This window comes from Bidens hawaiensis, unplaced genomic scaffold (genome assembly GCF_021521415.1).
Source record: "Bidens hawaiensis isolate Kalapana, Puna unplaced genomic scaffold, B.hawaiensis_p1.1 tig00035597_1, whole genome shotgun sequence".
Lineage (NCBI taxonomy): Eukaryota > Viridiplantae > Streptophyta > Magnoliopsida > Asterales > Asteraceae > Bidens > Bidens hawaiensis.
In genome coordinates, this window is record NW_027505381.1 from 63,871 (window position 1) to 90,295 (window position 26,425).

The following is a 26,425-nucleotide window of genomic DNA, read 5'->3' on the forward strand; positions in this document are numbered from 1 at the left end:
CTTACCACAACCACACAAAAAAAACAACATGTTTCAAAGTTAAGTTACATCACAATTACCATACTAGACTTATTACCCAAAACACCCTACTACGTCTAGTGAAGGCTCATCAAGTAGCCTACGCATGGCTCTATCATCTCATTCCTCATCTCGAGAACTCCTACCCTGGCGTCTGTCATCAGTCCCTGGTTCCTCAGTTCGTTCACAAACTGGTGCATCACATCACGGGTTTGGTCATCAAGACCTTGTTTATGCTCGATTGCAAGCACACGGTCCACCATGTTATGAACGATGTTCTCATAAGCTGAGAACTTGGCAAGAAGAACCATAAGTAGCTTGTGATCAGAGGGTTCCTCGACCACAGGCTCCGGTGCGGGAGGCGGTGGTGGAGAGGGTGGGATCACAGCTAATGGGAGTGCAATGACAGGGGCCGATGCATCACGGTTTGCCCTGGTCCTTTTTCGAGTGTACACCTTCAAGGGTGTAGCTCTCGAAGTAGACCCGGCATCTCCTGATGCAACTACCGGACGCCACTCCACCGGTGATAGTGGAGTACCGCTGCTACTAGAGTCGGAGTCAGATACGATCGTCACAGAGTTCGTCATCTGAATAAACATATTAATTCAAGTTAGTAATAAACAATTATATATATATCTTTGTTACCTTTTTGTTTCGAGAGGCAGGAAAGGAGCGCGTGTTTGAACATACCGTTATAGTTTAGAAAACTTTATATTTTATAATTCTCTATAACTGTTGGCTCTGGTACCAACTTCTGTCACACCCCGAAAACCTTAACTTAACACAGCGGAAGTCTTAACATTAATTCATTCGGGTTATGACAGATGCCGATAGTCAACAATAATAACCATTTAATAATAAAAGCATCATCTTTTATTATAAGAAATATTTTACAAAATCAGAGTTTACTACACGTGCTAATGCACGGTTTACAACACATCACTTTTGTTCAAACACCCCACGCTCTCGTTTCCATTCCACCTCGAAACCTTCACTTTCCTGCAAAGCATATTTAAATAATATTTGGGTCAACACGAATGTTGGTGAGTTATTCCTGAGACGAAAAACTTATTATATAAACATAAACAATTTATATATAAACAACACATGAATATAATGGTGTACGGCCATTATACTCCCAATAAAACCGATCATAACACGGTATAACACAATAACGAAACCCGCATTTTACCTTTAAGCACAAAAAGCGTTAGTTGTAAACTAGCTAAGAATACAACGCGTGTATGACTACCAATTTGATAACTCGAAACGTACCATACTTGAAATATTCCCACTTTTAACCCAACGCGAATGGAAATCGGGGGCGTCACCCCGATAGATCTACCAACATTTCTGTGCCCTCAATTCGGTTAACAGTTATTTAACCAAATTGATTCATCCCACAATAACGACAATTTGTAAAGTATAATGCGCTTTCAAAACATATATATAAATACGAATATAGATATACAATATGCTTTTCGGAGGAAGAACTCACCTTTGATTTCAGTGTTCGAATAAATGCTCGTTCCTATATTAGTACACGTTCGTTAATTTTTGGTTTGACTAAAATATATATATTCTTATTCTAAAAATCCACACAAGCATATAACACATAAAGTTTACTACTTATAATCTTATAATTCTATACTTAAAAATATAAACAAGTAATAATCAACTAATAATTGTTTTATTTAATAATTTAATTTAATTATTAAAATTTATAAAAATTATTACCTTTAGTTGCTGGAGTGTTTTGGAAAAATTCAAGTTATTATTTTATTTAAAATTTTGACTCTATTATAATCGGTTTTGTCGGTTTTGCCGGTTTCGTTGATTTTGAGCTTAAAAACGAACCGGTTGTCATTTTTATGAAACTTTTAGTTTTAAATTATCTAGAAAACTTTTTATATAGTTTTTAGTCAAGTTTTATTGGTTTTTCAATAAAAATGTTTTGGTTCTTATTTTGTTGCCAATTTCTTAAAAATGTCAATTTTTAACGTTTTCGTGTCGGTTTTCGCGACACGAACCGTGTTGGTTTAAGTTTTGCTATTCTTGACTTTTCTTATACTTTAACTTATGTTAAATATAAGAATATTATGACTTTGGGAGCTGTTTTAATTCAGTTCCAAAAACTCATGTCGGTTCACCTTAAAAGTCGAACTTTCCGACCGTTAAAGTCACCGACAAGCTATTTAAGTCACAATGTCAAAACCAAACCATTTGGTACAGCAAATATACATATAATAACAAGTAATATATCATCACATCCATGTTTGATCATCTAGCACCAAGTATGCACACAAAACAAATTTTTAACTACACATGCTCAAGTCTTAGCTTAAGTTTTCAACTATACAATATACATGTTATTTCTACAATCTCTACAAGGTGTTTATGTACCAAAATTTCCAGATCTTATTAACCCATATTAACATCTTATTCCATCCCATTGTTATCCTTTAACAAACACATTCTTGATTTCTTTAACAACAAAGTTTCTATTACTAGTAAGTAGCAATTTTTAATAACCTTATTATCATACTAACAATCTTTACAACAGAGTTTACTAAAGTAATCATAACCACAAGTCTTTAATAATCCACACAAGATTATGTTCACTTATCAAATCATTTTGCAAAACATCTTGTACAATTTACAAAGTTTCCTTTATTAGTAAGTTTAACACAAACTCTTGTTTATCTAAGTTATCATGTTTCATGCATCCTAGTACTTCTAGTAGATTTTATTCCTTTCCATATGTCCTATTCAATCACTTAGTTTGTCATTTTCAATCCATATAAGACAAGTATGAGCTTTATGATCAAAAATCAAAATTTTGTATTACTTGCATGTGTAAGTAACTTTCCAACAAAGTCAAATCCCTACACTTTTGTCAACCTTTTTCCAAGATCCTTTCAAAACCATTATTATTATTACTTACAACTTTTTCAAGTAATCAAGTATGTGGGTTTTCAAAATTATCATTCTTTCTTTAACCATTTTACCATTTAACAAGCTTACAACTTCAATCCAATACCAAAATCAAAACTCACGGCCTAACATGGGTATTTTTACTCATTATCCATCTTTGATCTTTTGGCCATTTACACATTTACTTCCAATATTAAAACAATACCTAAACCCATTTGTTAAACAAACTCAAGTAACATCAATATGGACAATCTATACAAGCTAAAATGCAACCATAACAAGTCCTATAATCAACAAAACCCATCTTATACATTCCTATGTAAACTCACGGTTCACACATATGCATGTATATATCCATATTATACCTACATGTACACTACCAAGCATACTAAAATCAAGCTTTAAACATCAAATAGCAACTAATATACACAAATCTTGAAGTGGGTTACCTTGGGTTTCGGATTTGGTGTCTAAGGAGGTGATAATGTGACCTTGTGTTGGCTATAATCCTTCCTTTGGCTTCCCACTTCTTGTTATTAGCTTAACCTTCCACCAAAGATCTCCTAATCAAGTGTTGTGTGTATAAAAATTTGAAAATGTGAGATGGTAAGGTGGTGGTGGGGGCCGGTTATATGAAGGGAGAAAGAGAGGTATAGGGTTGTGAGTTGGATGGTATAGGGTGTGCATGTGTCCAAGTGTGTAGCTTCCAAGTAATCTATCAATCATTGCATACCAATATGTAAGCTTTTCATTGGTGGGTTTGGGAGGTGGGTTGGGTTGTGTTTAAGCGGCGGCCGAGAGAGATGGGAGAGGGAGAGGTGGTTTTGAATAATGACATGTGATAATACCTAGGTGTTAAAGTTTAACGTATCTCGTAATTTATCTAGCCAAACGACTTCCGTTTCTAATAATTTTTATCAGACTTTGAGCGAAATTAGATTATAGTCAATGTCTGCCTAAAAACAAAATTTTCTGAAAAACTTAATGTCTGGCTCTTACGGTGTCCTCTACTGGCTTTCGGTTACTTATTTTCTAATTTTTGCGATTCGAACCTTCTAATATTAAGTTTATACACTATCTCTAATATCCTAACATAAAATTTTATTTTTCGAGGTCATCTTGACACGTTTATGAATTTATCCGTTTTGAGATATTACCCGGTGTCAATCTGTACAGTGTCAGCTACACGACAAAATTGAACTTTTTCGGGTTCCATATTTTAAAATTCAACTAAAGTCAAAAACTTTGACTAAAAATATTATTCCTATGTATTTATTTTACTAATTAATACACGATTACGGTTAAGATAATTACCAGATTAGTCTAATTTTTGGCGGTTGTCACATTCACCTATTCTTTTAGAAATTTCGTCCCGAAATTTAGGATGTAGTGCTGGTTTCGGTTTCTTCTGGGAAGAGGTGAGGGTACTTCGCCTTCATTTGATCCTGACGTTCCCACGTGAACTCGGGACCAAGTCTTGTATTCCAGCGAACCTTGATAAGCTTAATCCTGTTACGCCTTAGCTTCTGGATTTTCCGGTCCATGACTTCAACAGGTTCTTCTACAAATCGAAGCTTACCATCAACCCTTATGTCTTCAATAGGAACAGTCAGCGATTCGTCAGATAGACATTTCTTCAGATTGGATATGTGAAACACGTCGTGTATTCCACTGAGTTCTGAAGGTAGGTCGAGTCGATAGGCTACCGACCCTACTCGTTCGGTAATTTTGAACGGTCCAACGTATCGTGGACTAAGTTTTCCTCTTTTACCAAATCTGACTATGCCTTTCCAAGGTGATACCTTTAGTAACACTTGGTCTCCTACCTGGAATTCCAACGGTCTCCTGCGATTATCCGCATAATTTTTCTGTCTGTCGGCTGCAGCTTTTAACCTATCCTTGATTTGAAAGACTCTGTCGGTAGTCTCTTGGACAATTTCAGGACCTGTAAGTTGCTTTTCTCCAACTTCTGCCCAACAAAGAGGAGATCGACATTTTCTTCCGTACAAAGCTTCAAACGGTGCAGCCTTAATACTGGAGTGGTAGCTGTTATTATAGGAGAATTCAGCTAAATGCAGATAAGTATCCCAACTACTTCCGAAATCAATGATACAGGCTCGCAGCATGTCTTCCAATGTTTGGATAGTTCTCTCGCTTTGACCGTCTGTCTGGGGGTGATAGGTGGTGCTCATATCTAAGTGAGTTCCTAGGGATTCGTGAAGAGATTGCCAAAAATGAGAAACAAATCGACCATCTCTGTCAGAAATGATTGAGACCGGTATTCCATGTTTGGCTACGATCTCTTTCAGATACAGCTGAGTTAACTTCTCCATTCTGTCTTTTTCTCTAATTGGTATAAAATGAGCGGATTTAGTTAATCTATCCACAATTACCCAAATCGCATTATAACTTCGCGGCGTAACTGGCAGTTTGGTTATGAAGTCCATGGTAATATTATCCCATTTCCACTGAGGGATCTCTGGTTGTTGCAGTAGTCCAGGCGGTCTTCTATGTTCAGCTTTCACTTTGGAACATGTCAGGCACTTGCTGACATACACAGCTATGTCTCTTTTCAAGTTAGGCCACCAATAATGTTCTTGGAGATCTTTATACATCTTGGTTGATCCTGGGTGGATCGAATATCCAGACTTATGCGCTTCGTCTAGAACAAGATTACGCAGATTTCCATAGAGTGGTACCCAAACTCGATCAAGTAGGTATAGTGTCCCATCAGACTTTGTGACAAATTCATTTTCAAGTCCTCGCAATTTCTCAAACCTTGCATTTTGCGGTTTCAAAGCTTCACGCTGTGCATCACGAATTCGAGTAGTAAGACTCGTTTGAATCGTCAACCCTAATGCACGAACACGCAGAGGCTTTTCTCTTTCCTTTCGACTCAACGCATCAGCCACAACATTCGCTTTACCCTTGTGGTAACGAATCTCACAGTCGTAATCATTGAGTAATTCTACCCATCGACGTTGCCTCATATTTAGCTCTTTCTGATCAAAGATATGCTGGAGACTCTTGTGATCAGTAAATATTGTACATTTGGTCCCATACAGATAATGCCTCCAAATCTTAAGAGCAAACACAACAGCTCCCAATTCCAAATCATGCGTCGCGTAGTTTCTTTTCATGCACCTTGAGTTGTCTGGACGCGTAAGCTATCACATTGTCTTGTTGCATAAGCACACAGCCAAGACCTAAGCGAGACGCATCACAATATACTACAAATCCATTGGTACCTTCTGGTAAGGACAAGATTGGTGCACTACACAACTTTTGTTTAAGCAATTGGAAGGCTCCTTCTTGTTTTTCTGTCCACTCATATTTCTTGTCTTTTTGGGTTAAATGGGGTTAAGGGTTGAGCTATAGAAGAAAAATTTTCAATGAATTTACGATAGTAGCCAGCTAATCCTAAAAACTGTCGCACTCCAGTGGGTGATCTTGGTGTCTCCCAATTCTTAATTGCTTCAATTTTTGTTGGATCAACTAGGATACCATTCTCATTGATTACATGCCCTAAAAAGTGGACTTCTCGAAGCCAGAAATCGCACTTGGAAAATTTGGCATATAACTTCTCTTCTTTTAGCAATTCTAGAATCAGTTTTAAGTGTTGTTCATGTTCTTTCTTGGTTCGTGAGTAGATAAGTATGTCATCGATGAATACTATCACGAATTTATCCAAGTATGGCTTACAAACTCTGTTCATAAGATCCATGAACACAGCCGGTGCATTCGTTAGGCCAAAAGGCATGACCAGGAATTCATAATGGCCATAACGAGTTCTGAAAGCGGTTTTAGGAATATCCTTTTCTGCAACACGTAACTGATGATACCCGGACCGCAAGTCGATTTTTGAGTAATAGCTTGATCCTTGCAACTGATCAAACAAATCATCAATTCTCGGTTGTGGGTACCGATTTTTAATAGTAAGTTTGTTCAGTTCTCTGTAATCGATACACATTCGAAAAGAACCGTCCTTCTTTTTCACAAATAAGACTGGAGCTCCCCAAGGTGAGAAACTTGGTCTTATGAATCCTTTGTCTAGTAATTCCTGGAGCTGATTAGATAACTCCTGCATTTCCGATGGTGCTAATCTGTACGGAGATCGAGCTATCGGAGCGGCATCTTGAACCAGATCGATTCTGAATTCGACTTGACGCTGAGGAGGTAATCCAGGCAAGTCTTCAGGGAAAACTTCTGGAAAATCCCGTACTACAGGAATATCCTCTATCTTTCGCTCTTTAGCCTTTGTGTCGACTACATTGACAAGAAAAGCGGGACATCCTTTCCTTAACATTTTGCGAGTTTTTGTGATACTAGAGAGTTTTAACTCGGTGTTACTCTGGTCACCTCGAATGCTCAGAAATTGACCGGTTGGGGTTGGTAAACGAACTAGCTTTTCAGAGCATATGATTTCAGCACCATTTTTGGATAACCAATCCATTCCTACTACTATATCAAAACTTTGAGCGAAATTAGATTACAGTCAATGTCTGCCTAAAAACAAAATTTTCTGATAAACTTAATGTCGGGCTCTTACGGTGTCCTCTACTGGCTTTCGGTTACATATTTTCTAATTTTTGCGATTCGAACCTTCTAAAATTAAGTTTATACACTATCTCTAATATCCTAACATAAAATTTTATTTTTCGAGGTCATCTTGACACGTTTATGAATTTATCCGTTTTGAGATATTACCCGGTGTCAATCTGTACAGTGTCAGCTACACGACAAAATTGAACTTTTTCGGGTTCCATATTTTAAAATTCAACTAAAGTCAAAAACTTTGACTAAAAATATTATTCCTATGTATTTATTTTACTAATTAATACACGATTACGGTTAAGATAATTACTAGATTAGTCTAATTTTTGGCGGTTGTCACAAAAAACGACCAGGAAATAATCGTGCTGGGAAACGGGTGCATCTGGCGTAGGCGGATGTATCGTGTGTGGGCGTCCGAACCTTTAGCGAACTGCACATGAGGGTAGGTGAGCAACACGTTGTTGCCCTCGGGGGTCCGTGGCCCCGCCCCTAGCCCTGGGCCCCGCGGACCTGCCCCTCGCCCTCCCCGAGCTGCTCAAGCTCGTGCTCAATCTCGTCGTCCACAAACTATAATAATAAAAAATAATAATAATAATTAAAACAATAACAATTACAATAATAACAATAAATCGTAATAATAAATATTAATAATAATATTTATAATAATATTTACAACAAATAATAATAATAATTATAATAAAAATATTAATAATAACAATAAATACAAATAATAAATATTATTAATAATAATTATAATAAAAATATTAATAATAACAATAAACACTAATAATAAATATTATTAATAATATTTATAACAAATAATTATAATAATTATAATAAAAATATTAATAATAATAAATACTAGTAATAAATATTGATAATAAAATTTATAATAATATTGATAATAGAATTTATAATAATATTAATATTAATAATAATATTATTATTATTATTAAAAATAAACAGAAAAAAAATTATATCAGACGCGACGTATAGAGCGATACGCCGCGTCTGACAGTCCAGGCAAACCGACGGCCGGACTCCGGCCGACAGTTTTATCCATCTAAACAACATAATCAACATCATCACATCATCAACAACACATATTAATCATCATGTTAACCTAATCATCATCACTAATATAATATTAAAAAATTACCTTCATATTGTGTCGGTGTCGGTGTCGGGTGAAATCTCGTCGGATCGTTTGGTATTCCGGTCGCCATCCGATATAGGCTCGTGTGTGGATGCTCGGGCGTTCGCGCGGGAGTTTTGAATTTTGAAAGTGGGCGTCTGAGCAGGCGTCTGCTGATAATATGGGGCCTCAGACGCCACGTATAGGCCTATACGTGGCGTCTTAGGCCTACGTCTGGTAGCTGAGCAGATGTGTACTGATATAAGGGGTCCTAAACGTCACGTATAGGCCTATACATGGCTTCTGAGGCATATTTTTTTTATTTAATTATCATTATTTATTAGTATTTATTATTTATTAGTTATTAATATTAATATTAATTTGTTATTTAGTTATTATTATTTATTATTATTATTATTTTTTATTTTTTTATATTATTTAGTTATTAATGTTAATATTAGTTTGTTATTTAATTATTGTTATTTATTATTATTAAAATTATTGTTATTTATTATTTATTATTTAATATTTATTATTATTATTATAGACTTTTTTTGTCCATTGATACTATGTCTTCTATAAGCTGTTTAGATCTACGTTAGAGGATTCCCTTCGCCAACCCTGGTGTATGTCTTCGTACTCCTTCAAACGTTGTCCAAACCGTGTTTTCCATTCGAGCGTCGCCGATACGGCGCTTCTTTCCCAATTAGGGTTTGGCCTAGGCATTGGGAAATCCCCTACCAGGTTTATATATATCCAGTGATCACCTCCCCAGTTAGCGATGCCTATAACCTGTGGGTCCGGAACCAAGTCAGGATCGATTCTCAATGGGAAGTAAGATTCGGTCTGATTGCCAACTAGGTTGACTAACACACGCGTATGTTTAAGCAGCCACGTGCCCGTGACCGGGTAAGCTGAACCAACGACTCGTCGGCGCCGGTTTGACCGTGTTGTAGTACGGAATGCTGGAATGAACCCAGCCGTACAATCTGTCATCCTCTTTGTTGAACATTGCCCTCCACCACCCTTCGTTCGTTTCCAGCTCGTTCTGCATCGCCCGCCTAATATCCAGCCAAACTTTCTCATGTATCCCCAAACCCACCGCAATTGATCGAAAACCGCAGTTACCTTCTGGGCGTACGTTTTTGATGTCTGGGACGAGCGGCTGGGCCCACCTAGGAATGACGCTCCTAAACGTTTCTATCGCCGATACTTGCGCAGGCGAAACCATCAAAGGAAACCCGAGGTGAGCTCCCGTAGGTCGTCCACGAGGAGTTTTAAACCGCGACGCTGACTGGGACAACGAACGATTCAGCGAGGATGGGGTGGGATTTACTTGGCTGGGCCCCTGTGACGAGGATGGGTTGTAGGAGCTGTGTCTGGGGAGATCTGGAGCGGTGGTGTATGCGCTGTGCCTTGGGGGATCTGGTTTTTTGGGACGCCCCCGAGGATCCTCTCTTTTTTCTGGCCCCTTCTTTTTATATCTCCCTGGTATAGCAGACAAGAGCCTGGCGAAAAAACTTTTCTTTTGATTAGGGTCATCTATGGACGATAGCGTATCTGTGATGTCCCGTAGACCTGCTGCGTAGTCTGGCTCTTCGTTCGGTGGACAGGCTGGATCAAAATTAAGCCTCCTCCAGAACGGGTCAACATCCTCTATTGGGATACACTGTCGTTAACTATGTATCCCTCAATCCGACAGGCACATGGCAGCCCCGAAGACGAATACAAATGGTGGTCGCATGAAGCGCCGCCGTCACGCATCTTGTGTATCAACCCATACTCGTTCACAAGTAGACCCATAGTGTGAATCGACACCCTGTTTATTAGCTTCTTCAACCAGACGTGCTTTCGATGTCCTTCCATGACCTTCGAGCGGGAGGCTTCAAAAGATTTACAGATTTCTTTCATCTGCGAGTTGACCATTTTAAGGATTTGCCTGGAAATTGTGTCGAGCGAGTTGTTGCTTCCATTGAGGTACCTTTTCAGATTTGCGTGCTGGCTCTCAACTCGGTTCGTCGTAGTTTCGGCGTTCGTCAATCCAGCAGGCTACAAACTTGTGTTTGTATGGATCCAGCCAGCTCTTGCGAATGTATTGCCAGACCTCTGAAAAATAAAAGGAAACGTTATTAACACGTATGTTTAGGCTATTAAAAACTGTCAGGTGATACGAAGGACTCACCGGCTCTATCGTCCCGTATCAAATGACGCTCCACGTTGAGGCGACGGTGGTCGTACTCCTGAATCGTCGGCGACTAATACAGGACCTTCCACCAGTACACAAAGTCCGTCCCCATTTCCGTGCTATATAGGCCTTTAAATTTTCTCCTTATATTATCGGATATGTGCCACCTGCATAAATTTTTGGTGGCATTAGGGAAGACCGCGTCGCATGCGTTCATGAGGGCCTGGTCCGCATCAGTCAGGATCTCGCGTGGCTCCATGCAGTCGTAGAGCATTTGTTTAAGTTTCTCCAGAGCCCAGCCGAAGTTCCTCTGCCGTTCCCTGATCACAAACGCGGCGGCGATACAAAATGACTGTGATATCGTGGTCACACCGATAAATTGAACCAACGGCCAGCCGTACATGTTGGTGTTGTACGTCGTGTCAACCATCAGCACCTCGGGGAATGCACGCCACATCTTATGCGACTTACTATGACAGAAGAAAATTCCTCCGTCCTGTCGTCGGTTTCACTCTCCCGGGTATAGAACGTGAAACCGTTGCTTGCGAGAAAGTTTTCCAGCGCCTGCATTGGATGAAATAAAACTTTGCTAAATATTACAAGCACGACAAGTACACATTAAAACTTCAAGTGTTTTGAACTACCTTCATAGGGGTGTCGCCTAGTAGCCCATCCCTCATAATCTTGGAGGTGTGGTTGTATATATCTTTTAATGCAGGTTGCACACCGGGAAACTTTTCGCGGAGGGCTGCTTCGATTTCTTGCGGCTTCACGCCGGCCCAGTGTAAACTCTCAACCATATCCAGCTGGTCGGTGTTCATTTTTCTAAAAGACGCACACCCCTCCTCGAATTCAACGGGATCGTGGTTGTGAGTCTCGTTTACCACTTGAACCCTCCAACATACACCCCTTGAGTCGTACCTGCCCAGAATCTTAAACGGACAGCATTTTTTGATGCTGCCGGTACGTCTCACCGTCGCCTTTATTTTGGGTTCGCCTCCACGATTGCATGCAAGGTCCACGGCGTTTTTCCTTGACCGCTGAACCACAACAACAAACCCATGCTCTTGTCCTCTAACTTTTACTCATTTCTCCAGCTCCTCGCGGCTCTCAAAAATCTGAAACAGTTTTACGCTAATTCTTAAGCCGTTTATTAAATAACATACAAACAAATAATATTAACTTAAACAAAACACACGGTGTCTTACAACATCTGTTTTATACGAAACCTTCACATCGCGTATGTAGTCGTCATCGTACCCGTCTTCGTTATTTGGGTTTGGCCCGGCATAATCATTTCGCCCGTGGTGCGATGAAGACTCGGTTCCATAAAACGGATCATTTGCTACTGGTGGCTGGTACGATGACGTAGCCTGACCTCCGTAATCCTACCAGGCGACAGATGACGGGTACGAAAGCTGTCTACCGTAATCCGACATGAAGTACTCCTACCATACATAAATTAGAAATTCAAACAACAGTGCCAATGGTAATAATTAATAATAATAATAATAATAATGAAAGCACAAACTCAAACAACAATCCATACAATAGCAATTCTCTTCAACGACCAGTCAAACAAGAAGAAGAGAAAAATAACGAAGACAATTGCTATTGTATGGATTGTTGTTTGAGTTTGTGCTTTCATTGTGTATTATGCAAACGTGTCAACGAATGCTATAAACATACGTGTTAATATCCGGGTCAGCATCGAACCTAAACCCACGTCTGCATACGTGTCAACCGGTTCAGCTAAGTGCGAACTAATATCTCAATCTGGTGCTCGTTATGTTGGAGCAATGACCGAATTTCCACCTATCTGTCCAAAGTAGGGGCTCCCGTTCTCGCTGCCGTTAGCGGATATCGCGAATCTGAGAGATTCAAACTCATCAAACTACTGTCTCGATCTGGTGTTGGTTATCTCGACGCAATGAATTCTTATACCGCACATCTACTATATATATATATACGTATATATAAAAGCCGATAATTCTTTAATATACGCAACATGAACAACTTAGAATACCCTCAACTAAAAATAAAACTGATAATAAGCCTAAGCTTAAGCTTAGTGACGACTGATATGTGTTCGAGTGAACACAACTACGGTTGTCGGTGGTGACCGGCGGTCAAGACCATTGGAGTTCGAAGAAATCGAAGAGCCAGATTTGAGATGTCGATAACGAAAGCAGCCAAGAAATTGAAAGTTCGTTTGGAAATGCCAGTTTATAACTGATTGAAGATGCCCATAACGAAAGCAACCAATAATTTAAAAGTTCGTTTCGCACTGTCAATTTTCCCAAATAAGTCCTGCTACTAAACGCCCTTTATCGAATTTCCAATAATAATATGTTATTGATAATTAAATATTATTAATATTAATAATAATCATAAATAACATTAATAATAACAAAAGAAAAGAAAAGAAATAAAAAAAAGGAAAAAAAACCATAACAAGATAACACTGGTGGGCTTTTCTAGAAAAACACACTAACATAAATATAACATAATACAATATAACATAATATAATATAATAATATAATATTATATTATTTATATTATATTATACAATACGCTATACAAACGTACCTCCGAAAGTCTTGTGTCGCCGCCTAACCCCGACATTTGACTCTCTGGCGTACATCAGGTACCTAGTAATGATAATATTTTAGTACTAATAATAATAGAAAACTAAATGCTTTAATACTAATAATTATATGTTTAGAATAAAAATAATAATAATATAATAATTAATATTTTAATAGTATTTTACTATAATTATTTTAATAATATTTTAATAATAATAAAAATATAATCATTTATATTTAAATAGTATTTAAATATTATTATTTTAATAATAATAATACTATTTTAATAAATACAATAATAATATTTTATTTTACTAACAATAATATTTTCATAACAACAATATCTTAATAATAATATTAATATTTTAATAGTAATAATATAATAAAAATTTTAGCGCTAACGGTAACAAAATGGGAAATCTATTTTAAGTTTAGGAGGCCCGGCGAACTAGGGTTACCGTCAAACGGTCGGTGCCTAGACAAATTTCTAAAGTAAACCATTCACCAAATCTCTGTCCTAACATCTACAACTACGTCATAACATGTAAAAAATAAAGATAAAACGAAACCTGGTTTAACTCCGACTGACCGTTAGCGCCGTCCGACATCTCCTCGTCCAACTCCGGTAACACACATGGTTCAACTTCGACTGACCGTTACCTGTCAGGCATCTCCTCGTCCGACTCCGGAAACATATATGGTTGTTGGTGTTGGTTGAATGAAGAGGGTGAGGGTTAAGAAAAAAAAATAAAGGAAAAAAAAATGGTAGAGAGGGAGGGGAGGGAGCCGGGCTTCAAAAATATACAACACCCTAGGTGCCACGTATAGGGCTATACGCGGTGTATAGCCCGTACGATCCGACAACCATATGACAGACCATGTTAGAACGTCAAATCGTACCCTAAAACGCCGCATATAGGCCTATACACAGCGCCTGGGGCGATGCTGGGGCGGTGTCCCTAGCAGGACCCTAATAACATTGAAAGATAATTTTAATAATAATTATAATAATAATGGTCAATATATAATAATACATTGAAAATATAATTGTAATAATAATCATAATAATAATAAAAATAATAATGATAATAATAGTAAGGGGATTAATTTTTCAATTGAAAATATTGAAGGAAATGAAATATTAGAGAGGAAGGTACGTTTAACAACGAATAAAAAATGTATAATTTAGTCTAGCTTTTTATATTTTTACTAGTGGTATTCGTTGTCATATTAGATTTACTTCATACTTTCTCAAACCAGAAAGTATAAAAAATTCTTATAATTTTGAAATGAGAAAACAGAACGATATTCAATAAGTTTTCAGAAAGTATAAAAAATTCTTATAATTTTTACTAGTGGTATTCGTTGTCATATTAGATTTACTTATGTGTTTTTAATATATGAATTGTTTTGTTTTTAAATAAACTGCAAAGTATATTTGTTTCATACTTTTAATATATGAATAGTAATAATAGAAAAGTTAAAAAAAAAAAAAGGAAAATTTATGTGTTAACCACATAATCTATAGGTGGCGCACTATAAATATCAGACTAACAAATATCAGTGTATAGATGGTGGGGTCAAATTAGAACGTCATCAAATTCTAGAACAATATAGGTTTTTGTAAGTCGTTCGCATTAAAAATTATCTTACGGATTTTTTCTTTTACTGGTCCAGACCGATTTACAAATAATAATTTCAAATCAAATTTTATTGAAAGAGACTGAACCTAACTAGACCGGAAGACATACAAAAGCAAAAAAATAAAAATAAAAAGCATTAATGTTACGGATCAAAAGATCAATTAGAAAAAAATTGATTCAAGTAAAAAAAATAATCTAAGAAAACAACTCGAAAGAGACCTAATCGAAACAATAAACAAATAAAAACCGATCAGTAACACATGTGTTAATTACCAACTTATACACTGCTTACACTAAATATCATCAATATATAATCAGTGTCACATGTAGTGAAATCACCAAGACATACAAAAAAAATCATAATTACTAAAACAAAGAATGTAATCATCGAATGCATAAAATATAATGTTACATCATACACAATGGCTGACTCTTATTTTTTTTTCCTACTGGGGTTGGTTTTCTCGCTACTCAGGGATGCCTCTTAATTCAACGTCCAAACATTTTGTTTATGTCATCTCAGGTCACATAAAATAATGATATCACCACGTTCAATAACCATTTAAAAACAATAGCTGAAATACTTAAGCAAGTTTTATAAACCATTTATCATGTCGTTACACCCGATAAAGCTAAGTGTTACAATGCGATTTTGAGATTATCATGACCACGAATTCATTATTTTTGCTTGACTTTGTTTTTAAAATACAACATGTTTGGATTGTTTTTTTCTTTTTCTTTTTTTTCCAAGTAAGTTTAAAAACTAGAAGGTAAGCGCTCCAAAATCCGAGGGGGCTATATATATTAGGTCCGTCCAGGAACATATGGTGCAATAATCAATGCGCACAATATATTACTAAAAATTAATTTATTTATGTGACAGACATCACGTCGTTCTAAACAACTAACTTGTATTTGTATATAATGCTTCGCTTAATTACAAAGAGAATGTATTCGCCGTATCTCATAAGTGAATATAAAATAAAAAGCGTTTTGAATAATTTGGTAGCCCCTATTATAGTATGTGCTGTTGATTTAGAATAAATAATTTGTCCATTTACCCACTTGTTTGCCGACTGCTGCCCTATTAATACCCTCCTTTGCTCACTCGCCCCAACTTTCTCTCTGCTTCCTCATCTCCCCCCAATTCTTACACCATATCTCAATTCTGTTAGATATTTTCTTGAATCAATCAGATATATTATTACTCGAAGGTCATGAAGTAACTTAATTTAATTAATAGAGATTTAATTCATTACCTAATAATGGAAGATCGGAAGCACATAAGAGCCGACAACTTATCCGACGTGGTGTTCGAGTGCATGATCCCGTACATACACGACTCACGTGATCGGCAATCCGTGTCGTTAGTGTGCAAGAGCTGGTACGAATTGGATTCGATAACTCGGAAGCAAGTGACCATAGCGTTGTGTTATTCATCGACACCGGAGCAGCTGCATCGAAGGTTTCCGTATCTGGAGTCGTTGAAGTTGAAAGGAAAGCCACGCGCCGCGATGTATAACTTGATCCCTGAAGATTGGGGAGGATTTGTGAAGCCGTGGGTGGAGGAGATTGCGAGATCGTTTAGGTGTCTAAAGGCGGTCCACTTTAGACGGATGATCGTCACCGATGAGGATCTGCGGCTGCTCGCGCAAAGCCGTGGCCATAATCTTCAGGTTATTAAGCTTGACAAGTGCTCGGGGTTTTCAACTGATGGACTCTTGCATATTTGCTGTTTATGCAGGTATTATTTATTTCCAATTTGCCTTTCTTTTATTAGTCTTCAATTGCTTCACCTTGATTTTGACTGGCCGAGGGTCAACGGTCTGAAAGAAATGATTTTGTGTGTAAAAATTACCAAATTTTACTAAGTTTTGTATTCAAATAGTTTTTGAGCAATTTAATGTGGGATTTAGAAAATTACTAAAAATAGGTATGGGTGTGAATGAATACCTGATCTTGAACAGGTTATATAGTTACTCTAAATTAGTAAGTAGACTTTTGGATTTTTAAATTGTGGGTGGTATGTTATTGTTTATTGATGATGCAAATTATTTTTCTTTTATTGTTTATGTGAATGTAAATTTTGATTAAAAGTTTTGTAGAGGAAAGAAAATGACTTTTAGTTCTTTAAGAATTACAAAGACAACTATTTTAACATATTCTTATTTAAAATCGTAAAATAAATATATGTCGTTTTTGCGAAATTAATTGAAATTTATAAAATTGGAGTTCAATTTTCATTTCTTAATATTACGGTTTAGAATTTGTTGAAATATAAAACATCATATTGAATTTTATTATATAACCGCATAAATACAAAGTACATGTATCGAGCTACCAAAGAAGTATCTCCGACCACTAACCCTGTTACGTCAGTAACCTTTCTCGTCTCCACCTTGCCACATCTGTGGCCACGCATCGTTGTCATTGTCACTGCCACCAACGTCGTCAACACCATCCCCCACCCACCCTGGCCACCTACTCTGTCACTGTCGCTCACAATTTTGTCGTTGATTCCATCATTGTCCGCCGCCCCCACTGATGGTGGTGTTGTGGCTGGAGACTAGGATGGTTGTGACGACAACTAGCAGACAATTTCAATCAGTAGGTTGGGGGTGGCGATGGCAGAGACGGAGTGATGACATCATTGGAGGGTTGCAATGGTGGCGACTGGTGGGTGGTTGTAGCAACATTATCAAAGTTAGTTGCAGGGTTGGGCGGCAATAGCAACATTGCTAGGTTAGTGTCGGCGGTCGGTTATGGTAGTCAGAGTAATAGATTCCTATTCGTTTATGATTGTCTTATCATCCAAAAATATTATAAATTTGTATGTTAAATGTTATTTTTTTTTTAAGTCTAAACCCTTTTGAAACAATATACCAATTTCTTTTTTAAGAAAAAGAAACTTTTTAATCTTAATTGTATGAAACTACGAAACCTTTTTTTAAATGTTGAATACTTTATTGGCCTTCACATAAAACTTTAAAATAAACTAAAATTTTCTTAATTTGTACAAAAATGCCTAAGTTACGCCACACCAATTAAACTTTCTATGCTTCATTTGTTATTAAATAATAATGCCTAAAATAAATTGCCTTAACCGGTGTTAATTTTTGTACGTTGTAAGTTAGGACGTTTGACTTAAAAGGCGTTGACCGTGCAACTTGCCAGTTGCCACTCTCATTTAGAGCACCTGGTCCATGCCATATGTCATGTACCATGTTAAAAATAAATTATTATGAAAACATCAACAAACTTAAATCGTTTAAATTTCTATCAATGGTTCATATTATTTAAAACTTTTACTTCTCATGTACAAATGTCTATATACCTTATTCTTAGATGTTAACTTATGGCTTTATGTCATTTTAGGAACTTAAAAACCTTGTTTTTCGAAGAAAGCCAAGTAACCGAAAAAGACGGAGAGTGGCTACATGAGCTAGCTTTAAACAACACCGTGCTTGAAACATTAAACTTCTACATGACCGATATCACCAAAGCCCGTTTTGAAGATCTTGAACTCATAGCCAAAAGATGCAAATCCTTGACTTCTGTCAAAATTAGTGAATGTGACAGCTTGGATCTAGTTTCTTTCTTTCGCGATGCTAAATCGTTACAAGAATTTGGCGGGAGTTGGTTTCAAGATACAGCTGAGCATTATGGTAATGTGGTATACCCCCCAAAGTTGTGTGGGCTGGGTCTAAATTACATGGGTACTTATGAGGTACCGCTCGTGTTTCCTGCTGCATCCCGCCTTAAGAAACTCGATCTTTTATATGCCTTGCTTAACACGGAAGATCATTGTTTGTTGCTTCAAAAGTGTCCTAATCTTGAAGTTCTTGAGGTACAATCTTTTTCATGTTTTTCTAAAAGGCGCTGCAATACAAACACCACTCTCAAAAGTAGGACAATTCAAAAAGCTTGTACTCGCTTGAAAAAAGCTCGTTTGTTAATGAACTAAGCCTGAGCCAGGGTTGGCTCCGCTCGTTGTTTGCTTAATTACTAGCTTGTTGGCTCGCTTGATTGGCTTGCTCAAATTAAACTCAAATTTCAATATATAATATAATAGTAGTAGTAGTAGTAATAATAATAAGGAAAACTGGAAATAAATAATCCCATCTTTTGCGTACTGGCCGATAATAATCCCACCTTTAAAAATTACTAGCAATGGTCCCACCTTTTAACTAATTTTGTCTTACTGGTTCTCTGTTAAAAAATACTTAACGTCGTTATGTTTTTCCCCCTAGTTTCAAACCGATGTTTTAGGTCTTTTGATTGGAAGAACGATATGAGTCAACTGATGTAAAACTTATTTCGAAACGGTGATTCAAATGGTTTGATTTTTGTTAATTGGAAATTCAAGCACCTGAATTGAAACATTGTTTCGTCGTTTGGATCACCATTTCGAGATAAGTTTTACATCGGTCGACTCGTATCGTTCTTCCGATCAAAAGCCCTAAAACATCGGTTTGAAACTAGGGAAAAACATAACGACGTTAAGTATATTTTCACGGAGGACCAGTGAGACAAAAATAGTTAAAAGGTGGGACCATTGTTAGTGAATTTTAAAGGTGAGATTGTTATCGGCCAATACACAAAAGATGAGATTATTTATTTCCAATTTTCCTAATAATAATAACATTAACAATAACTTATAAAAATATTAAAAAATATATAATACATATAATATATTCAAGCTCTCGATCCTTAAAAAAATAAAATAATTCATATACTACAACAATCATACCCAGCAGGGACCCCACTAATGGCACCGCTTTTAGCAAGGTGGGGGGGGGTGAAATGTAGGCAAACTTTACCTCTATCTCAGAAGATGGTGACGCTGCTTTCAGAGAAACCCTCAACTCTAAAAACAATGTTTTAAACCTCTAGTTTATAAATTTCGTACTATTTGTTTGTTAATTTTTTTTGCCTTATATTGTATATCAAGTATGTAAAAGCATTTAAAAAAATTAACAACGATTTTTAACGAGCTGAGCTTGACTTTTTAGCTCGATAAAATAAACAATTTAAGCGAGCCGGCTCGTTTAAGTTCAAGCTCTAGCCGAGCCCAACTCGACTCTGCTCATTTACAACCCTACTCAAAAGTATACACCAATGTGCTTGACTGACATAGCATATGAGCCATATGATAGGTTGAAAAATGCTCATACGGGTATATGATGTTGTCAATGGTCATATCAGTGATTTTCTTGTCAGCCAAGCATATCATACGAACCATATGGCCAATTTTCACTTGCCATATGTCTCGTATGACACATCAGGGGTGTTTGCATGGTGTCTATTAAAATATTGAGTTTATACCATGTTGAAAATCTAGTATTTTGATCCTTGTACTACGTGACAGGCAAGAAACGTGATTGGAGACCGAGGCATGGAAGTTCTCGCCAATTCGTGCAAGAAATTAAAACATTTAAGGATTGAAAGAGGGGCAGATGAATTAGAAATGGAATTTGAGGAAGGTGTTGTATCTCAACGAGGTTTAACCGCGATAGCACAAGGTTGTTTAGAGCTAGAATACATCGCGGTATACGTATCTGATGTCACAAATGCGGCTTTGGAATGCATGGGATTCCACTTAAAAAACCTCCAAGATTTTCGTATGGTGTTACTAGACCGAGAAGAGGTAATTACCGATTTACCCTTGGACAACGGGGTCCGAACACTACTAAAATGCTGTGATAAACTTAGAAGATTTGCCCTTTATCTTAGACCAGGAGGGTTGACTGATGTGGGTTTGACTTATATTGGTCAATATAGTCAAAACATAAGATGGATGCTGCTAGGGTATGTTGGTGAATCAGATAAGGGTCTTTTGGGGTTTTCGAAAGGGTGTCCTAGTTTACAAAAGCTTGAAGTAAGAGGCTGTTGTTTTAGTGAACATGCACTTGCTACTGCTGCTTTGCAGTTAAGGTCACTTAGGTACCTTTGGGTTCAAGGGTATAGAGGGTCTTCAACAGGCTTTGACTTTTTGACCATGGCCAGACCATTTTGGAAAATTGAAATAATTCCCTCAAGAAAGGTTAGTGTTGGTGAAGATAAAGAGGTGGAGCATCCCGCGCATGTTCTTGCTTATTATTCTCTTACCGAATCAAGAACGGATTTCCCTGAGTCTGTTATACCGCTTAGATATCAACTTAAGATTCTATGAGTATTCTAGTTGTTTAACGTTTCGACATGTTCCATCTGTATTATATGGTGTGCGATATTATTATAAGGCGTGACCGGGTTTGTTGATATGAGAAGAAGTGTTGAAAAGGACTCGTGAATGAAGAGTGGAATAAGATATTGTAAAGGGTCTGTTTTCGGTTGTTAATTGTGTCTTATGTTGTAGATGATGTATATAATAATAATATAATAAACGTGTGTTTATTCATTGGAAAAAAACTGCAAATTTAGATTTGGGTGTTATCGTACTCTGTTAATGCTTTCTGCAAGGTAGTTGAAATTCTTTAATATGATTTTAAATGGACAGACGTCTAAATAATAACTAGACGGGTGCCCGCGCGATGCAGCGGGAAACACGGACCTTGATAATCACGTAACGAATTTACGTGTGTTCATTGTTCGATTTGAAACCGTTCAAACCGGTCATTGATTTGATTTCACGATTGATTTTTTTCTTTTATTGGCCAAATGATTTCAATTTTCAACGGGTTGGTTTCGATTTTCGACGACAAAAAAACATTATTAACGGTTTCGGTTTGGCTCACGGTTTAATTTAAAAACCATCAAAACCATACCGCAAACACCTCTACGTAAATTTTTTTTAACTGAAAAAACTATAGCAATATCATACTCAAATTAAAGACAATAAAACGCTCGTTTTTATGGTGCAATGTTTTTAAAAAAAATATTAACGTACGAAAAAGTTATAACCTTTTAAAAATCGTGAGGAAGTTGGGTTAAAAGTAAAATTAGAAAAAGTAGATATGTAAAAGACAGAGGTTACACTTATAACTATTCTTTAAATTTACAAAAAATGATTAAAGTGGAGGGACTAATACTGTAACTATGTTGGAGAAATATGAAAGAAACGTGATAACTAAGTGTTACAATGACCACTTTGCCCCCATTTAAATTTGTACCATGTGCTTAAAATATTGTAAAACTCTTAAATCTCACCGTCTTAATTTGCCCATGAGTCCCGTATTATATATAGTATAGGTAAGCCATGCTAACCATAGCAAAAATAATTGCATTATACGCTTATGTAAGAGTTATGAAGAGTAAAATTGACATGAAAGCGCTTGTAGCTCAGTGGATAGAGCGTCTGTTTCCTAAGCAGAAAGTCGTAGGTTCGACCCCTACCTGGCGCGTATCTTTATTTAATTTTTTGCAAACTAATTCTTATAAGCTCATTAAATTACACCATAATGACTTCGTCAAATCAATACAAATCTCGCAAGCGAAATAAATGCTGACAAATTACTACATGCTCACAGAATCAATAATTACACACCCAAATTACCGATTCAATCTTTATTTCTATTTGAAATGCGAAGTAGGTTTACTTTACGGTTGGTTCTTCTTCGTTACAATTCAATGAATGTTGTGTTTTGTAGGCAATTGCTCCATTGTCACAAAATCCTGTGTCCTAGCATGTTGGAAGATCCTTCGGTGGTGGTATAATAGACTCGTTTGGCCCCTTACCATTCTCCACCAAAAACACCATCTTAAGCCCCCATGTCGTATGTACTTCCAAATGACAGTGCAAAAACCACACACCTGTTTAATGAGCAACAAAGATTCATTTAGAAACCTTATTAACTCTATAAATGTTTAGGTCCCTCTAGTGGAAGTATCACATAGAATATATTATTATTAAGTATATGTTAAATGGGTAACTATTAGGTATGTTCTGGTCCACTTGACCCTAAAACCTTTTCAATAAGATCTTTTGGTTATGGTATTTACCTGGATTATCAGCTCGGAATCTAATAGCAGTCCATCCAGCTGTAGGTATGTTAAGAGTGTTCCTCTCAACCAGATTAAACTTCTTCGGGTCATTCACCGGATCAAAATTCCCCAAACCTTTTCCCACAACAAAAAAATTAAACCCGTGAACATGTATCGGATGACTCTCCGGTGCTATGACCGAATTTCCTTGCATCACGACTTGAACGGTAGAATTAAACGCCAACGGGTAAACTTTAGTCCCGGTAGTAATTTGCAAGTTCGTTAGCAGATTAGTACCAGTGTAGTTATAAGGTGTCACCGGATTTCCAGGGAAATCAGTGGTGTAAACACCACCTAAATTATAATAATGTGCTTGAAGCAGAGCTGTGTCGGGCATCACAAATGTAACATTATTAATGCCCGCCACAACTCTGCTTCCGTTAACACATGTAGAACAATTGTTCACCCCAACACCAGCGACAACAACGAGTGGTCGATTTTCAACGGGACAAGGGCGGGGTACTTTGCAGAATTCAAGCTTCTTAGAGACTCAATGAGAGAATTTGTTGCCGGTGTAGCATTTGCCGCTGGGAGGGTGGTGAGAGTCGTCGGTGTGAAGGTTTCGGTTGTTTTTGTTTGGTATCGTACGGTGGCCGTTGCTGTTTGGTTATCAATCGCCACAATGGTGTCCATGAAAGGTGAGATTGCCATTAAATACTTTCCGGGTGTTTGATCCGCAGTAAAAAGGGCATTTGTCGTTTGGCCCGGAGCAATGTATATCGTGTCGGTTTTGAATGGCTTAACGTAACTTGCGTCGACTTCAACAACCGTGAATTGATGTTTCGCTATCTTGAAAAACAATTCTTCGTTCAGAGCAGCGTTGATTATACGCAGCAAGTATGTTTTTCCAGGTTCAACATGTAAAGTGTATCCTAGAAAACTTTTATATTAGCAGCCTATTTTTAATAACATTATTATATATCCGTTCTTAATATGTGACAAATTTTTTAATAATGGTACCTGTTGAAGTACTGCAATTAGGTACCGGACCCGGATAGCCGTTGATGGTGTGTGCATCGGATACATTAGGTGGGAGACCAGTCTGCATCCACTGGTTCATCACCGCGTCGGCATCAGATTTCCACCATTCACCTAAAAATATGTTTTAAATAAATATTTTAATCGTTTTCGAAATGGCTACAAATGTTGAAACAGGCTCATATTATACCAAGAACGATGATTTTTTCGTGATCGGGTTTAGGGAACGGGTATGGAACGCCTTTTTTGGGCAAAATGACTATGGCTCCATGCACAGTTGCTCTTAGCCAGGTGATATGCGCATGCCAAAGAAGTGTGCCCCTTTGTCCGGTGATATTGAAACTGTAGGTATAGTTTTCACCGGATTGTATCGGGCACTGCGTTATGTATGCCGGCCCGTCATACCACCCGGTTCGAAGTTGTGGGATTCCGTGCCTGAAAAATGCAACAAATAGACATATAGACATTGTAGAAGTAACAAACCATGAGATCATGCACAAGTTTCTAACTAGAGTAGAGTTTTGACCTTTTAAATTTAGTTTCTCTTGAAACAGAAAAAAGCTCAAGGTATTAAAAATCCACAAAAATGCTGTTTTTTAAAAGTAAAAGTATATTGGATTCAATAATTTCAATTTCAGTTTGGTTCATTGACCGACGCTAAGCCAACTTAATAAATGTACCACGACAGTCCCCTATCGGCCTATCAAATTGTAATCAAAATTTTCTAAGTGTTCTTTTATAGTTATTTGTAGTTATTTCTTTAAAATCATATAACTTTTAATTATTAGATGTTTCAACCTTACATATATATTTAAAAAAAAATATAAAGCGAGATAATAACAAAAAAATTTAAGTTCAGTCACAAGCATATTCATAGTGTTTCTGCTTTCTAATCCCTAGGATTTAAATTAGTAATATGTCAGATTTATGCATGTCTCATTGAGTTATATATGTATTTAATTTTAAAATGCTTCAAAAAAACAAATAGAGATTGATGATGAAAGCACTTTGCTCATCTGGTATCATGTACAATGAACGATTTAAGACATTCTGAAGTAATCAAAACCCTGGTTATCTAAAAGTTGTATGCAACTATTGCTAGGAAACTAATCAATTGTGAACAAAATTTGCGACCAAAAAGACAGTTGCAAATAACTATTGTTCAAGTAGTGACAATATATAGTTTGAACTAGGAATCATACCAATGGATGGTTATGTTGTATGGCACGTTGTTCACTAGTCGAACATTGACTTGATCGTCTTCCCTAGCGTATAAAGCCGGCCCCGGAAACTTACCATCTATAGTAACCATCGCTTTACTTTCACATAACCTAGTGAAGTTCTTCATCACAACCTACAAAACCAAATCTTAATTAAAATCAATCCACCTCAATGCACCAAGTCTCCATAAACCACTGACACGAAACACGCTTACCGTGAACTTGTAATTCCGAAGCTTCGATTCAACCATCACCGGAAGCAAGATCATGGCTAGAACCATAACAGCTGATCTTACCCAACTCCCCATTTAGCTCGGTTTGGACTCTTGTTCTAATTTGTTTGTCGAGTTATGCAAGGTTATATAAAGCATAGCGATGATGTTAATGGATTATGTCATTTTACTTGGTTAGGTGTAGACATAGTATTATACGACAAGGATTTGAGTACTTTTGATCAAGATAATTTCTTAAATTCTAAGGTAACTAGCTAGACATTGTCTAAATGTTTCAAATTGTTCTTGTATTTTCATTTGACCAAAGCCATTAATATTGTGTTAAACACTTAAACCACCAGTGAAACATACTTCCCACCTTAATTGGATCAACATTCTTAGTCCATGCAAAAAGAGGTAATAATTTAGATGGGAAATGGCTTTCATCTAAAGAAATCAAGATATTATTAGCGATTTGCGGTGGTGTTGGGATGTTATTAGTTGAAGTATTAGTTTTGAGGTACGAAGCGGTTTTCATGAACAGCAAAGTGTTCACGTTCGATGGATGTTGCTCATCTTGTTCAATTGGCACCATAGATTTTGGAGCTTCTAGATCATAATACTTGCTTTAAAATGTGAAACTCGTGTGGATAGAGGCATTAACGAAAGCCACGTACGCTTGATCAAATGATAAGAAATCTGTTGGATTAATGAAAGGTACGGTTGTCCGATTCTTTGTGTATACATGTATCTGAATGTATACGGCGCCTCTGATATATAAGAGTATTGCTTGTGTAATGTATGTATGTGTGCATGCATGTATTTTGATGCATCTATCTAATTAAATATATATTAGACCATAAGTAGTAAGATTTAGTTGTGTTTATACTATTAAATAAATGGGTATCGCCTACGTACAAACACCCCGGTTGGAAACCATCAGTGAAAGTCAGTACCGATGAGAATATGTCAGTGAA

At 36.9% G+C, this 26,425-nt stretch overlaps 1 protein-coding gene, 1 non-coding gene and 1 pseudogene across 3 annotated transcripts; 2 read left to right on the forward strand and 1 right to left on the reverse strand.

The window, feature by feature from the left end:
• The first annotated feature begins 16,323 nt into the window (after nucleotides 1-16,323).
• LOC143612843 (coronatine-insensitive protein 1-like) lies at nucleotides 16,324-21,380 on the forward strand. The gene is made up of 3 exons (XM_077086726.1): nucleotides 16,324-16,802; nucleotides 18,434-18,905; nucleotides 20,427-21,380. The coding sequence occupies exons 1-3, from the start codon at nucleotides 16,324-16,326 to the stop codon at nucleotides 21,228-21,230; spliced, it is 1,755 nt and encodes a 584-aa protein (XP_076942841.1). The 3' UTR covers nucleotides 21,231-21,380.
• A 945-nt stretch (nucleotides 21,381-22,325) lies between these two features.
• On the forward strand, nucleotides 22,326-22,398 carry TRNAR-CCU (transfer RNA arginine (anticodon CCU)). The gene has a single exon. It is a non-coding gene; the product is annotated as a tRNA-Arg (tRNA).
• Nucleotides 22,399-22,622: 224 nt separating this feature from the next.
• Nucleotides 22,623-25,558, reverse strand: LOC143612844 (laccase-4-like; annotated as a pseudogene). Its single transcript, XR_013150006.1, has 6 exons — nucleotides 25,452-25,558; nucleotides 25,219-25,370; nucleotides 24,207-24,451; nucleotides 23,999-24,130; nucleotides 22,997-23,910; nucleotides 22,623-22,807 (listed from the first exon to the last, which is right to left on the reverse strand). The product of XR_013150006.1 is annotated as a laccase-4-like (transcript).
• Nucleotides 25,559-26,425: the final 867 nt, after the last annotated feature.